Source organism: Triticum urartu, chromosome 7, assembly GCF_003073215.2.
Source record: "Triticum urartu cultivar G1812 chromosome 7, Tu2.1, whole genome shotgun sequence".
Taxonomy (NCBI): domain Eukaryota; kingdom Viridiplantae; phylum Streptophyta; class Magnoliopsida; order Poales; family Poaceae; genus Triticum; species Triticum urartu.
The window spans coordinates 594,188,729-594,202,126 of record NC_053028.1 but is presented as its reverse complement, the minus strand read 5'-3'; the positions used below and the strand labels follow the sequence as shown (position 1 = coordinate 594,202,126).

The 13,398-nt window shown below is 47.6% G+C and overlaps 2 protein-coding genes across 2 annotated transcripts; one reads left to right on the top strand and one right to left on the bottom strand.

The window, feature by feature from the left end:
• Nucleotides 1–17: 17 nt before the first annotated feature.
• On the bottom strand, nucleotides 18–1,639 carry LOC125524045 (cysteine-rich and transmembrane domain-containing protein WIH2-like). Its single transcript, XM_048689122.1, has 3 exons — nucleotides 1,445–1,639; nucleotides 1,106–1,358; nucleotides 18–252 (listed from the first exon to the last, which is right to left on the bottom strand). The coding sequence occupies exons 1-3, from the start codon at nucleotides 1,494–1,496 to the stop codon at nucleotides 207–209; spliced, it is 351 nt and encodes a 116-aa protein (XP_048545079.1). The 5' UTR covers nucleotides 1,497–1,639; the 3' UTR covers nucleotides 18–206.
• A 7,638-nt stretch (nucleotides 1,640–9,277) lies between these two features.
• Nucleotides 9,278–13,206, top strand: LOC125524043. Its single transcript, XM_048689117.1, has 9 exons — nucleotides 9,278–10,121; nucleotides 10,211–10,408; nucleotides 10,502–10,986; nucleotides 11,338–11,437; nucleotides 11,545–11,604; nucleotides 11,706–11,798; nucleotides 11,886–12,005; nucleotides 12,105–12,428; nucleotides 12,536–13,206. Exons 1-8 carry the CDS (start codon nucleotides 9,948–9,950, stop codon nucleotides 12,423–12,425), a joined length of 1,551 nt encoding a protein of 516 aa, XP_048545074.1. The 5' UTR covers nucleotides 9,278–9,947; the 3' UTR covers nucleotides 12,426–12,428; nucleotides 12,536–13,206.
• The last annotated feature ends 192 nt before the right edge of the window (nucleotides 13,207–13,398 follow it).

Genomic DNA, 13,398 nt, shown 5'->3' with positions numbered 1-13,398 from the left:
TTCATGTTCACTAGGCATTACAACAAACATCTTTTTTAATGCGAAAAGGTACACCAATCATCTGAACATACAAACATGACGGTAAGGAGTTCTTGTAATCTCCTCTAAGAAGTAGTACTACTATTAATCAACAAGCCAATCCAATTTTCCAATATGGAGCACATAGCAGCTGCACCAAATCTCTTCCCTGTCGCTTAGAATTCAACTTAGAAGCAAGCATCCAACAGACAGCAGCAACAAAGGGCGGCCAAGCTGTCAAAACACAAAGGGAAAGCAAAAATGTATGTCAGCTAGCTGGTGTCGTTACACATAATACTCGTATATGCTACAAGTTCCATATACAGTACTCCCTCCGTCCTATCATAATGTAACACGTTTTTTGACTCTGATGTAGTGTCAAGAAATGTCTTACATCATTGTATGCTCGGAACAAGAGAAGAATGAGATGCAACACGTCCAACTATGCTCTGAATTCGACAGTAACTAAGTTTTGGATAACCCCGCAAAAAAAACTAAGTTTTGGATGAATTGCTCTGGAAATATGAAAAGTTTTCAGAAAATGCCGCCCTTCAGCTGGTGTCATTTCAATAAACATGTACTACTAGTATATCTAACTTATAGTTTCACAAAAAAGTACTCCCTCCGTCTCATAATGTAAGACGTTTTTTGACACTAGTGTAAATGTAAGACGTTTAACGTCTTACATTATTGGGCGGAGGGAGTATATATCTAGTTTATATTGTTCACAAATCACAAATATCTTTCCGCGCCAGAAGACCTAGCGTGACAGACAGCTACGAGGTTCGCTGAGGCAACCACTCCTTTTTTTTTGACAGCTGAGGCAACCACTCCTAGTGACAGACACATCAGAACGGCAGTAACGACGAGTCACGAGTGGAGGGATGCGGGGCCGACGTCACCCACCAACGAACCCAACCCACCCCGGGCCACACAAAACGCCGACCCCCCAACGTCCACCCCGACCCCGACGACCCACCGGCGACGGCGAGCCCAATCTGGCTTCAGTTCAGAGATCTAACGCGATGCTAGGACCAAGCCGAGGGAATCTGAGAGAAGGAAGGAGGTGGGCTCAGTCTTGTCTTACCATCCCTCCATGAAGGACGGGCCGCTGCTCTGCTGCTGCCGCGGCGGCTGCTGCGCGTACTGAGGCGGGTACCCCTGCTGTGGGTACCCTTGCTGCGGGTAGCCTTGCTGCGGCGGATACCCACCCTGCTGTGGCGGATAACCCCCCTGCTGCGGCGGGTATCCCTGGGGAGGGTAGCCCTGTCCCTGCCCCGGCGGTGGGTACCCGGCCGGAGGGTAGCCTGCCGGCGGGTACTCTTCTTTCCCTGGATACCCTGAGCAAAAACAACAGGATTGTATACGAGATGTGAAAGGAGGAAATTGAGGGGATGGATCTTGACTTGAGGCGAACGGGGCGGACCTTGCTGTGGAGGCACGCCGACGGGGGGCTGCTGCTGGCCGTAGTAGCTCATGGCGGCGGTTGAGTCCCCGTGCTTTGCTTCGGCCGGCGCTGCGGGGGACGACGACGAGAGAGAGGCGGGGAAGGAGACAGGGAGGGAAGGAGGGAGGCGGCGAGCTCTATGGGCGGGCGGGCGGGCGGGCGTGGACCTGTATGGTGTGCTGGACACGACAGGTAGGCGGATATTATTATTATAAGGTTTTTTAGAGTTTTTTTTATAAGGTGGAACGTGGAAGAGACGGCAAAGTGGGGGCCGTTTGAGTTGGAGGTGTTGGACGTAACGGGGCCGCACCAGCAGGGTGGTTGTACCGCACTCGCGCGCCTTGCCGCGCCGGCGGCGGCGGGATAGTTTGGGCAGAGTGAGCCCTGGTGGCTGGTGGGGTACGTGGAGCATATGAGTGCCAACAACTGACTGGGGATGAATTGTCTATTCCACTGCTAATTGTCATCTAATCTGTGAACGCAAGGAAATGCAGAAATAATGTTATTATCATGCAGTCATTTCGTATAATTTCTACACACATGTAATCCAAGGATAGAAGAAAAATCACTCCTCATGTCGGTCCAAGAGGGAGCATCAACACATTCCGACATGGAGCGGTACACGGGACGTGTGGGAGGCGATGTGGTCGGCGATTGGGGAAGAGACTTAAACCCCACCTTACTGATTACATTGACCACTCTCAGTAAGGCAGGAAAATTCCTAATAACATTATCATTGCCCAAGAGATCACACATTACTTCACCCTCACGTCTTGAAATACTCCGACTTTCATGCTTAAAATTGACCTTGCTATTGATCATATCGAGCGGAATTTTATTGTGCCAGCAGGGCCTGCCCTGAATGGGGGTAGGGAGCGGCCGCCCCGGGCCCCCAAAGTCTAGAGGGGACCCCATCAGGGGTACTATTTATCTAGTGAAATGATCGATATGGTTGATTAAAGGGGGGTGAATAGGCAACTATCAGTTTTTAGCTTTTCTTAACAAATTAGGGTTAGCAACAGATAGGTTGTCTAGATGTGCAACTAGGCGAGCAACCTATATGATGCTAGCAATGAGAACAATAAAAGCAAGCAAGATAAACAACACAAGTAAAGCTTGCACAAAGTAAAGGTAAGAGATAACCATAAGTGGGGTTGGGGGAGACGACGATGTGTTACTGAAGTTCCTTCCCTTTGAGAGGAAGTATGTCCCTGTTGGAGCGGTGTGGAGGCACAATGCTCCCCAAGAAGCCACTAGGGCCACCATATTCTCCTCATGCCCTCACACAAATACGAAATGCCGTGATTCCACTAGTGATGCCTTTGAAGGCGGCGACCGGACCTTTACAAACAAGGTTGATGCTCTCTCCAAACCCGAATTGAAGGCTCCCAACACCACCACGAAGCTTCAACACAATGGAATGTGGCTCCGAGGTGACCTCAACCGCCTAGGGTGCTCAAACACCCGAGAGTAATAAGATCCGCAAGGGATTAGTGGGGGAATCAAATTTCTCTTGGTGAAAGTGTAGATCTAGACCTTCTCAAGCAATCTCTAAAGAATCAACAAGTTTGACTGGCTAGGGAGAAAGATCGGGCAAGAATGATCTTGTGAGCAACAATGGAGCTTGGGGGAGTAAGAGGTAAGTCATCTTGAGGAAGATGACTCCCTTAGGCTAAGTTCGGTTACACCCCCTCACAAGGGGATTGGGGGTGGATTGGAGGGGATTTTGACTTGTAGAGGGTGCAATCCCTGCCAAAGCCCTCCATTTTCCCTGTCAACCGAACAAGCCTTTATATAGTGGGGGATGAAATCCAACTATTATGCACCCACAGCCCATAAACAAGCGGTAGTACCGCTCAGGGGAGCGGTACTTCCGCTGGCACGGAAGTTCTAGCCGCTGCGTACAAATGAGCAAGCCAGGGAGGCGGCAGTTCCGTCGGAGCGGTACTCCCACTCCCACCAGCGGTACTTCCGCTTGGTGATGAGCAACAACTGGAATCAACGGGTAGTAGAGGGGGGCAGTGCGGCAGTGCCGCCCGAGGCGGTACTATCGCCAAGAACTGCCGCTCTACTTTCGCCCACGGGACAAAACCAGTCCAGAATGTAGTAAAAAAGCGGTACTTCACGTGGCAGAAGCCAACAGAAGTTCCGCCAGAGCGATACTACCGCGGCGAGGAGCGGTACTTCCGCTTAGCATGAGAATGCCCAGTAAACCCGCGGTAGTAGGGTGACAGTTAGGCCCGTAGTACCGCTGGAGCGGTATTACCACGCGGAACTGCCGCTCTACTACCGCCCATTTACAGAACACTCAAAACAGGCAGAAGTAAGTGTCGAACTCAACGAGGAGCTAAAGGTAGAATTTATATTATCTTCAAGTTTTATTGACCACTAATACAACTCTACACACACTAACGTTTGCTTTGAACAAGAATAAAACTAGAGGTACTTTGCGAGAATAATAAAAGGTTAATTATTTTTAGTAGAGAGAGCTTTTGAAAACAATGAGAATGATTTGTCCCTAGATAATTGATAACTAGACCGGTAATCATTATTGTAATTTTATATAAGGAAGAGGCAAAAGCCAACATACTTTTCCATACTAGGATCACATGCACTTATGATCGAAACTCTAGCAAGCATTTGCAACTACTAAAGATCATTAAGATAAAATCCAACCATGTCATTAAGTATAAAGTCCTCTTTCGTCCCATATGCAAAACCCACTTACCCGAGTTTGTGCTTCTATCGCTCATGCAACCCTGATAGTAAGCAAATTATGAACATATTGCAACACCCTACAACAGAAATCCCACACGTTTGCACGGCATGAAGGGCACCATAGGACAACACCAAAATAAAACATACAACCCAAATCAATCATGATCACCAATTAACACATAGGGAAAACGAATCTACTCAAACATCATAGGATGCCAACACATCTTTGAATAATAGTATGTAGCATAACACACCTTGTTCAAGTAGAGATTGCAGCGGGGATAGAGATGTTACACCGCTACATAGACGGGGAGAGAGTTGTTGTTGACGGTGACAAAGTAGATGTAGATCGCCCTAGATGGGAGAGAGGGCGAGAGAGCCCACACCTCCTCCTCCTCCTCCTTCTTTCTTGGCCTCCCCCCTAGATGGGACAACAATTTCCTCCTCTGGTCATTGGTCTTCCTGTTGAGGAACGTAGTAATTCAAAAATTTCCTACGATTACGCAAGATCTAACTAGGAGATGCATAGCAACGAGAGGGGAGAGTGTGTCCACGTACCCTCGTAGACCGAAAGCGGAAGCGTTTAGTAATGCGGTTGATGTAGTCAAACGTCTTCACAATCCAACCGATCCAAGTATCGGACGTACGGCACCTCCGTGTTCAGCACACGTTCAGCATGATGACGTCCCTCGAGCTCTTGATCCAGTAGAGGGTCGAGGGAGAGTTCCGTCAGCACGATGGCGCGGCGACGGTGTTGGTGATGTGATCCACGCAGGGCTTCGCCTAAGCACTACAACAATATGAACAAGGTGGTAAATTGTGGATGGGGGCACCACACACGGCTAAGAAACAACTTTTGTGCTTTGGGGTGCCCCCCTGCCCACATATATAAAGGAGGGGAAGGAGGAGGAGGAGGCCGGCCAAGGAAGGGTGCGCGCCATAGGGGAGTCCAACTAGGATTCTCAATCCTAGTCGGAATCCCCTTCCTTTTCCAAGAGGGGGGAGAGGGAAGGAGGAGGAGAAGGAGAAGGAAAGAGGGGGGCGCCGGCCCCTCCCTAGTCCAGTTCGGACTTGCCATGGGGGGGGGGGGTTGCGGCCACCCCTTGCGGCCTTTCTCGCCTTTTCACTAAAGCCCATTAAGGCCCAATACTTCCCCGGGGGGGGGGGGTCTGGTAACCTCCCGACACTTCGGAACCATTCCGGTGTCCGAATATAACCTTCCAATATATCATTCTTTAACTCTCGACCATTTCGAGACTCCTCGTCATGTCCATGATCTCATCTGGGACTCCGAACAAACTTCGGTCATCAAATCACAAAACTCATAATACAAATCATCATCGAACATTAAGCTTTCGAGAACTATGTAGACATGACCGAGACATGTCTCTGGTCAATAACCAATAGCGGAACCTGGACACTCATATTGGCTCCTACATATTCTACGAAGATCTTTATCGGTCAAACTGCATAACAACATACGTTATTCCCTTTGTCATCAGTATGTTAATTGCTTGAGATTCGATCGTCGATATCATCATACCTAGTTCAATATCGTTACCGACAATTCTCTTTACTCGTTCCGTAATGCATCATCCCGTAACTAACTTATTAGTCACATTGCTTGCAAGGCTTATAGTGATGTGCATTACCGAGAGGGCCTAGAGATACCTCTCCGATACACGGAGTGACAAATCCTAATCTTGATCTATGCCAACTCAACAAACACCATCAGAGACATCTGTAGAGCATCTTTATAATCACCCAGTTACGTTGTGACGTTTGATAGCACACAAAGTGTACCTCCGGTATTCGGGAGTTGCATAATCTCAGACAGAGGAACATGTATAAGTCATAAGAAAGCAATAGCAATAAAACTAAACGATCATAATGCTAAGCTAAAGGATGGGTCTTGTCCATCAGATCATTCTCCTAATGATGTGACGCCGTTCATCAAATGACAACACACGTCTATGGTTAGGAAACTGAACCATCTTTGATTAACGAGCTAGTCAAGTAGAGACATACTAGGGACACTTTGTTTGTCTATGTATTCACACATGTACTAAGTTTCCGGTTAATACAATTCTAGCATGAATAATAAACATTTATCATGAATAAGGAAATATAAAATATCAACTTTATTATTGCCTCTAAGGCATATTTCCTTCACTCCCCGTCCCCCGAGGGACGGGAGCCCCTCTAGATTGGATCTCCCTCCGTGTTTTCTTCTCTGTTTCGCATACCTGTTTTTTTTGGCCGAACACCGTTTCTAAATATGTAGCGATTCGGCCTAAAAAATTTAACACGATTTTTTCTGGATATAACCTTCCTTACGGCTGAAGGATAGCTCCAATTGACTTCGAGGGAGCCACTCACCAGGCACGCCCCAAGGAGGGGGAGGGCGCCCTGTGAGCTTGTGAAGCCGTTGGCCCCCCTTGACATAAATTCTTGCAGAAAATCGTATATTCAATTAAAAATCTCCGTAAAATTTTGTCGTGTTTGGACTTCATTTGATATGGATATTTTGCTAAACACAAAAAATGCATTCAAAAAACAGGAGCTGATACTGGGCAGTAGATTAATATGTTAATCCCCAAAATAATATAATTTGTTGCAAAAAGTATGTAAAAGTTGTAATATAATAACATTAAACAATAAAAATTATGGATACGTCAAAAGTGTACCTAAAGCGGCAACGCATGGTGGGATCTCACACAAGAAGCTTGGGATATGAGGTTATTAGCCAAAAGGCACAAATTTCGATGGGGATGCTGGCAGTGTTGAAGATGATGAGTTGCATGGTGGGCGAAAATCTGGAATACATTTCAAAATGGATGTATTTTTAAAACACTTGAATATTTTTTAGTTACATGAATGTTTTTCAAAATGTGCAAACAGTTTTAATACTCTTTTTTAATTGTGTTAAAATATTTTCAAAATATGCGGTCATTTTTTTAATTGTCAGTTTTTGTTTTAAATTGCAAGTATTTGTGGGAACACATTTTAAGCTGTACATTTTTTTTCAAAATGCATTAACACTTTATGAAACACTTTAACACATTTTAAATCACAGAAAAAAACTAAAATGCGATAATATTTTTAAAATATGTAAACACTTTTTAAGTTTACTTCACATTTTTACAAAATTTTGTGAATGATTTATCAATTAATATATAATTGTAAAATATAATTTTTTTAATATCCGACGAACATTTCTATTTTTAAAGATATTCTGTTAAAATAAAATGTAACAAAATATAATAAGGGAAAAAAGAAACGAAAACCCTCGGTTAACCACACGTAAACACGGGCGGCAAGCGCTCTGCCTGCTTGCTTGCGCCACACTTAATGGCCAGCCCTGTTACCAGTTTTTTTATCTTTTCTTTTTGAATAAGTGTACTTTTTAGAAAATGTTTGCAAAGCTGAAGATAGTTTGGATTGTTTTTGAAATATTTGTGTTTTCAAATATTTGTCGGAATATACAAATTATTCCTGTTTTCATAATTTGGTCACAAATTTAAAACAGATGTTTGGGAACTCAAAAAATGGCCCTCCATTTTTTTAATAAATTCAGTAAATGTTTCGGTTTTAAAAAAATTCAGAATTTTTGAAAAACATGCGAGTTTTGAAAAATCTTGGGTATTTCACGCTTTTGAAAAGATTACCAGAATTTGAAAGTTGTTTGCATTTTAAAAAGATTTTTTTATAGATAAATATATATATATATATATATATATATATTTGAAAAAAATCTTCAAGAGTAATATGAATATGTCTAAAAACCGGTTGGTAGAATGAGAAACAACGAGGCTATGCTCTTCCTCGACTGTTTGATGCAGCAAGGGCCGAACAGGAGCCGCGAAGTTACGCGTTGGTTAATTGGAAGCATATAACGGGCCTGAGCCAGCAACTTGTAGCCTTTCCTCCTTTTGTTTGTTTTTTGATGATGGGTAGGGAAGATCGATCTCTGCTGCTGGACTCACTCACTGTTGGCACAGTTGTGATTTCGTTATCCTTGTTGTTGGAGCCCAAGGCCCAGACCGTCACAGGGCATCTCCAACAGTTGTAAGATAGGTGTTGGTAAATTTGCCATCTAGGACATAGTAATGATGTGACATGTAATAAATGTAGAAAAAGAGCAAAGTTATATGTAGTTTAACCAACAACCTTTGCACAAGCTTCTAGGTGAAATAGAGAGCAATCATATTTATTTTCTTATCATCTATTGAATAGCTTACATACAATCCATTGAAGTAGTTGTATGATAGCTTGTTGGTTGATGACATGAACATTCTACCAACAAGACTAACATACAACTTGTTGGAGATGCCCATAGTCGGATTGTCAGAGAAAGTGGCGCGCTTTCGACATTGCACTTTTTCGACATTGCGCTGTAGTAGGAGTATTGTTGATTCATGGGACGGAGCGGTCGTCTTCATTGACCATTCATTGGTGCTGCTTTCTGGGCAAGCAGCACGCACCCACAGCCACTGCCCCACATGCTGTCTTTACTGCGGGGCCAGTGTAAACTGTCACCATCCATCCCTCCCTCCAGTCGGTCGCATTGAACCACCTTCCCTTCCATCACCAGCAGCGATTGAATGAAGCAACCGAGCTGGGGGGCATTGACGACACTTATCAGGGCGCAGTACTCCTACTACAGCGGCTAGTGGAGTAGGTGCATCTGGTCTCCGGTATTCATTTCATTGCCATGGCTCGGTCGTGCTCCATGGTCTGGCCGGTTTCCGCGTGTCGCCGCCGGCAGCAGCGGTACGTAGCGGGCTAGCGGCGTTCAGGATTTTTTTTGTCTTTTCACATTTGTTTTTGTTGATGGAGGCCGGGCCGGGCCGGGCAAGCGATGGTTCAAGTTTTTGAAGTTTTGAACTGGTAGATAGCAAAAAAAAAAAGATTGCAAAAAAAAAGTTTTGAACTGGTAGGGTAGGGTGAGGTAGTAGTATGTGGATCCGTGTGTGGGTGGTGTGACGGACAGTCAGAGCGACGGACGGATCGGGATCATCGGTCTCCGCATCGCATCCGCTTGGCCGTGGGCGTGGGGCGGCGTGCGGGGCGACACGAAAGCTGGGCGCGACCACCGCTCCACTAGCCGCGGTAACGATAAACAATGCAATGCGCCCCCGTAAAAGAAGAGAACAAAAGCGTGGATGGGCAAGGGAACAACCGCGCCGGACAAAGCCTCCGCGTCGCCTTGGGCTCGGCGGCCAGCGCTGGCCCGCCTCGAACTGAACCCCGGTAGCCTCGGCTGGGGACGCTGCTGGCGCGCAGGTCCGCGGATCACGCCGCCTTGCCTCTCGCACCCACACCCAAGCAAGCGGCCGAGTACCAGGTGAGGTCTGGTCTGGCAGTCGGGCCAGCCCAGCAGCGAGGTGGCTCCTGTTGTCGCGCCTCCCCCTCGGCCTCGGGTCGCGAGTTGGCCACCCACTCCCTCCACGCGGACGGCACTAGCGACGCGTCGGAGACTAGTAGCTAGGCGCATTTCAAATTTTGAAGTGTGCACGCCCCTCCTTCTCCTCCTTGCCTCCTCCTCAGTTAATACTCGCTGCTGCAGTCGCAGTCGCGCCGGTCTCCTCGTTCCCCGGCTCCGCCCCAGCAAATACGCCCGCCCGCCTCCGCTCCGCACGCTTCAGTTCATCGCCATTAACTACCACGAACGTCGTCGTTCCGGAGGAGTCATCAGCGATACGTGCGCCGCTTCGATCGTCCTTGGCCAATAACAGCGGAGTCCCCGGCGGAGCGGGAAGCCATGCCGTTGCCGCGGAGCAAGGCCAGGAGGAAGGGCTTCAGGTCGCAGCTGGAGCAGGAGGTGCTCAGGCTGCAGGAGGTGCTGCGGGAGGAGACGGCGCTGCACGCCATCCTCGACAACGCGCTCGACCACGCCGCCGTCACCCTCGCCGACATGTCCTACCTCCCCACCCACGTAAGCGCGCCGCCGCCGCCATTCTCTCTCTGCCATCCTTGGCCACGACCTAACCAGAGCATGTATGGATGCGCTTGCCATTGCTCCAGGCCCAGGAGCTGCTCTCCAACATCTCCGCCATGGAGGCGGCCGTCTCCAAGCTGGAGGAGGAGATGGTCGCCCTCCACTTCCAGCTCATCCAGGAGCGCAACGAGCGGCGCCTCGTCGAGTACCGCGCCAACGCCAAGCAGCGGCCGCTCCCCCTCTGCTCCCACCGCCCCGCCGCCAGACCCGAGTCCGAATCCGACGTACGCCCGCCCGCCGGCCTCCCCCCTCTCCTCACCACCACATTCTTTCTACCTCCGTATCTGAATCCATCCATGGCGCTCTCTCCGTACCAGGACACGGCGAGCGACACCAGCAACTCCACCAGAGCGGAGAAGGCCGCGCCCCCGAAGCTGCATCGGCAGTTCTCCATCAAGGCCCTCGGCGGCGGCGCGAACCCGAACCACCTGTCGGAGGACATCGTGCGGTGCATGAGGAACATCTTCATCTCGCTCTCCGACTCCTGCCGGGAGGCCTCCAGGGCCAGCAACCCCTCCGCCGCCGGGGAGGGCCAGCGCGCCGGCCCGTCGCCCAGCGGGATCGCCGCCTTCTGGTCGCTGTCCGAGCCGTCCTCCATCTCCTCCTGGGTGCAGAGCCCCCAGGTCGACCTCAACCAGAACAACCACCTGCTGGCCTCCGAGACCGTCTTCGACCCGTACAAGGCCCGGGAGAAGCTCAGCTGGGCCGACATCGGGGGCTACGGCGCCGCGTCGGAGGTCTCGTGGATGTCCGCCGGGAAGAAGCAGCTCGAGTATGCCGCGGAGTCGCTTCGGAAGTTCAGGTATGGTGTCAACCAATCCATGCTACTTATATTCAGAGTCCACTGGCTATGAGTAGCAGTTACCATTCAGTGTACCAAACAAGACAACATCACACTTTGTCTAGCCCAAGAAATTACATTTTTAGTTCCAAGTTTGAATACCGCACAAGACAAAGTTTGAAATTACGGATGCTATTAGTCTGCTGACTTTCCAAACAAGACAGCATTACACTTTGTGTACCCCAAGAAATTACAATTTTAGTTGCAAGTCTGAATACCAAAAAGATGGGCAGTGTTCTTAGCATGTCTTGATGCTTTGGTTTTGATTTAAAATTCACTAATCCGTACTGATGGATGCTAATTGGAGTGCAGGTTGCTTATTGAGCAGCTGGCAGAAGTAAACCCTGTTCATCTCAGCGACGACGCGAGATTGGCGTTTTGGATCAATTTGTACAACGCCTTGTTGATGCACGTACGGTGAATTGACAGACTCGCTTTAGTTGTGTAGCCTTTCTGGTTATGGAGATAGACTTGGTTGATAGTTGACGCGAGACTTGATGGTGCTTTATCCCTTTACAGGCTTATCTTGCCTACGGTGTTCCACGAAGTGACATGAAACTGTTTTCACTGATGCAAAAGGTTTGCTTCAAAACTAGATTTGTGCTCGTTAACTGATTTTCGTTTTTCTGTACTCATGTGATGATTCATGTCTAACACTGTTGCTATTATTTTTATTCCAGGCTGCCTACACAATTGGAGGGAATTCATTCAGTGCGGCATTCATCGAATATGTTATTTTGAAGATGAAGCCGCCGAATCACAGGCCACAGATGGTATGTGAGCTGCAGTGCATCTTGATGACAAACCTGCTTGTTTGTTCATGAATGCAAACTGATAACAGCTTCTTTGTTTTGCTTAAGGCTCTGCTTCTTGCCCTTCAGAAGATAAAGTCACCTGAGGACCAGAGAAAGTTCTGCATTTCAACACCTGAACCACTTCTGACATTTGCCCTCAGCTGTGGAATGTATTCTTCGCCTGCAGTAAGTTTAGATCACTCATTTTATGGCTTTTGATATGAAATGCAGCACCATCATTTTGCAACGTTTTTATACTTAACTGACGATTGTTTATCATTGCAGGTGAAGATATACACAGCCAGCAACGTAAGGGAAGAGCTGCAGGATGCGCAGCGTGATTTCATCAGAGCATCGGTGGGAGTGAGCCGGAAGGGGAAGCTTCTGATCCCCAAAATGCTGCACTGTTTCGCGCGAGGGTTCGTCGACGACAACAGCTTCCCTATCTGGATATCGCATTTCCTGCCTCAGCAGCAAGCTACATTCGTCGAGCACTGCGTGTCTCAGAGGCGGCAAAGCCTCCTGGGCACCCGGACTTTCGGCATCATCCCGTTCGACTCCCGATTTCGATACCTTTTCCTGCCTGATATGGGATCAGTGAACTGACTGGTAAGCTAAAATAGTGTCCAACAATAAAAAAATGCATTCTGAGTACTTCTGCAACAGCGAATATCTGTGTGTCTTTCCATGTACTGAATATCTGTTTATTGTAACAGCTGAATCATCAGGTCAGAGGTGCAAAGGAAGCCCTATATTGTCGGCAGTCGAACCGAGCCGTTTCGGCAAGTGGTCGACCAGGTCTCGGATCACACAGGTGCACATCCAGTGATCATCCGGTTTGTTTCAGCACTGAACCAATGTGCAACGGCCGGCTGGATTAAAAGACTGGTATCCTCCTCAAGATGTCAGATAAATCTTGAGCACGTCAGCTGGATTAATTGGCTAGTTTGCCTCGACTTCTTGTCGAATTCAGGGCAAAATGTTGTATATGATAGTGGTTGATTTCTAACTAGCTAGCAAATAAAATGAAGGCGATCGTTATGAAGGTGTTGTGAGTTTACTGACAACATGTACTCCCTCTGCCCCATAATATAATAGCGTTTTTGACACTGCACTAGTGTCAATATATGGGGCGGAGGGAGTATAATGTAGCCTGCAGCTCTGGTCTGCGGCATTATCATGTACTCCCTCCTTTTCGATTTATAAGGGCATCTCCAACAGGTTGTATGTTAGTCTTGTTGGTAAAATGTCCATGTCATCAACCAACAAGTTATCATACAACTACTCCAATAGGTTGTATGTAAGCTATCCAATAGATTGTGAGACAATAAATGTGATTGCTCTCTATTTCACCTTGGAGCTTGTGCAAAGGTTATTGGTTAATCTACATACAACTTTGCTCTCTCTTCACATTTAATACATGTCACATCATCACTATGTCCTAGGTGGCAAATTTACCAACACCCATCTCACAACTGTTGGAGATGCCCTAAGGCTCAATTCAAAAATCTCACCAATCAAGGTAGATGGTGAGTGATGGAATATTTTTTGTAGTTTGCAAAAGCACCCAATTAATGCT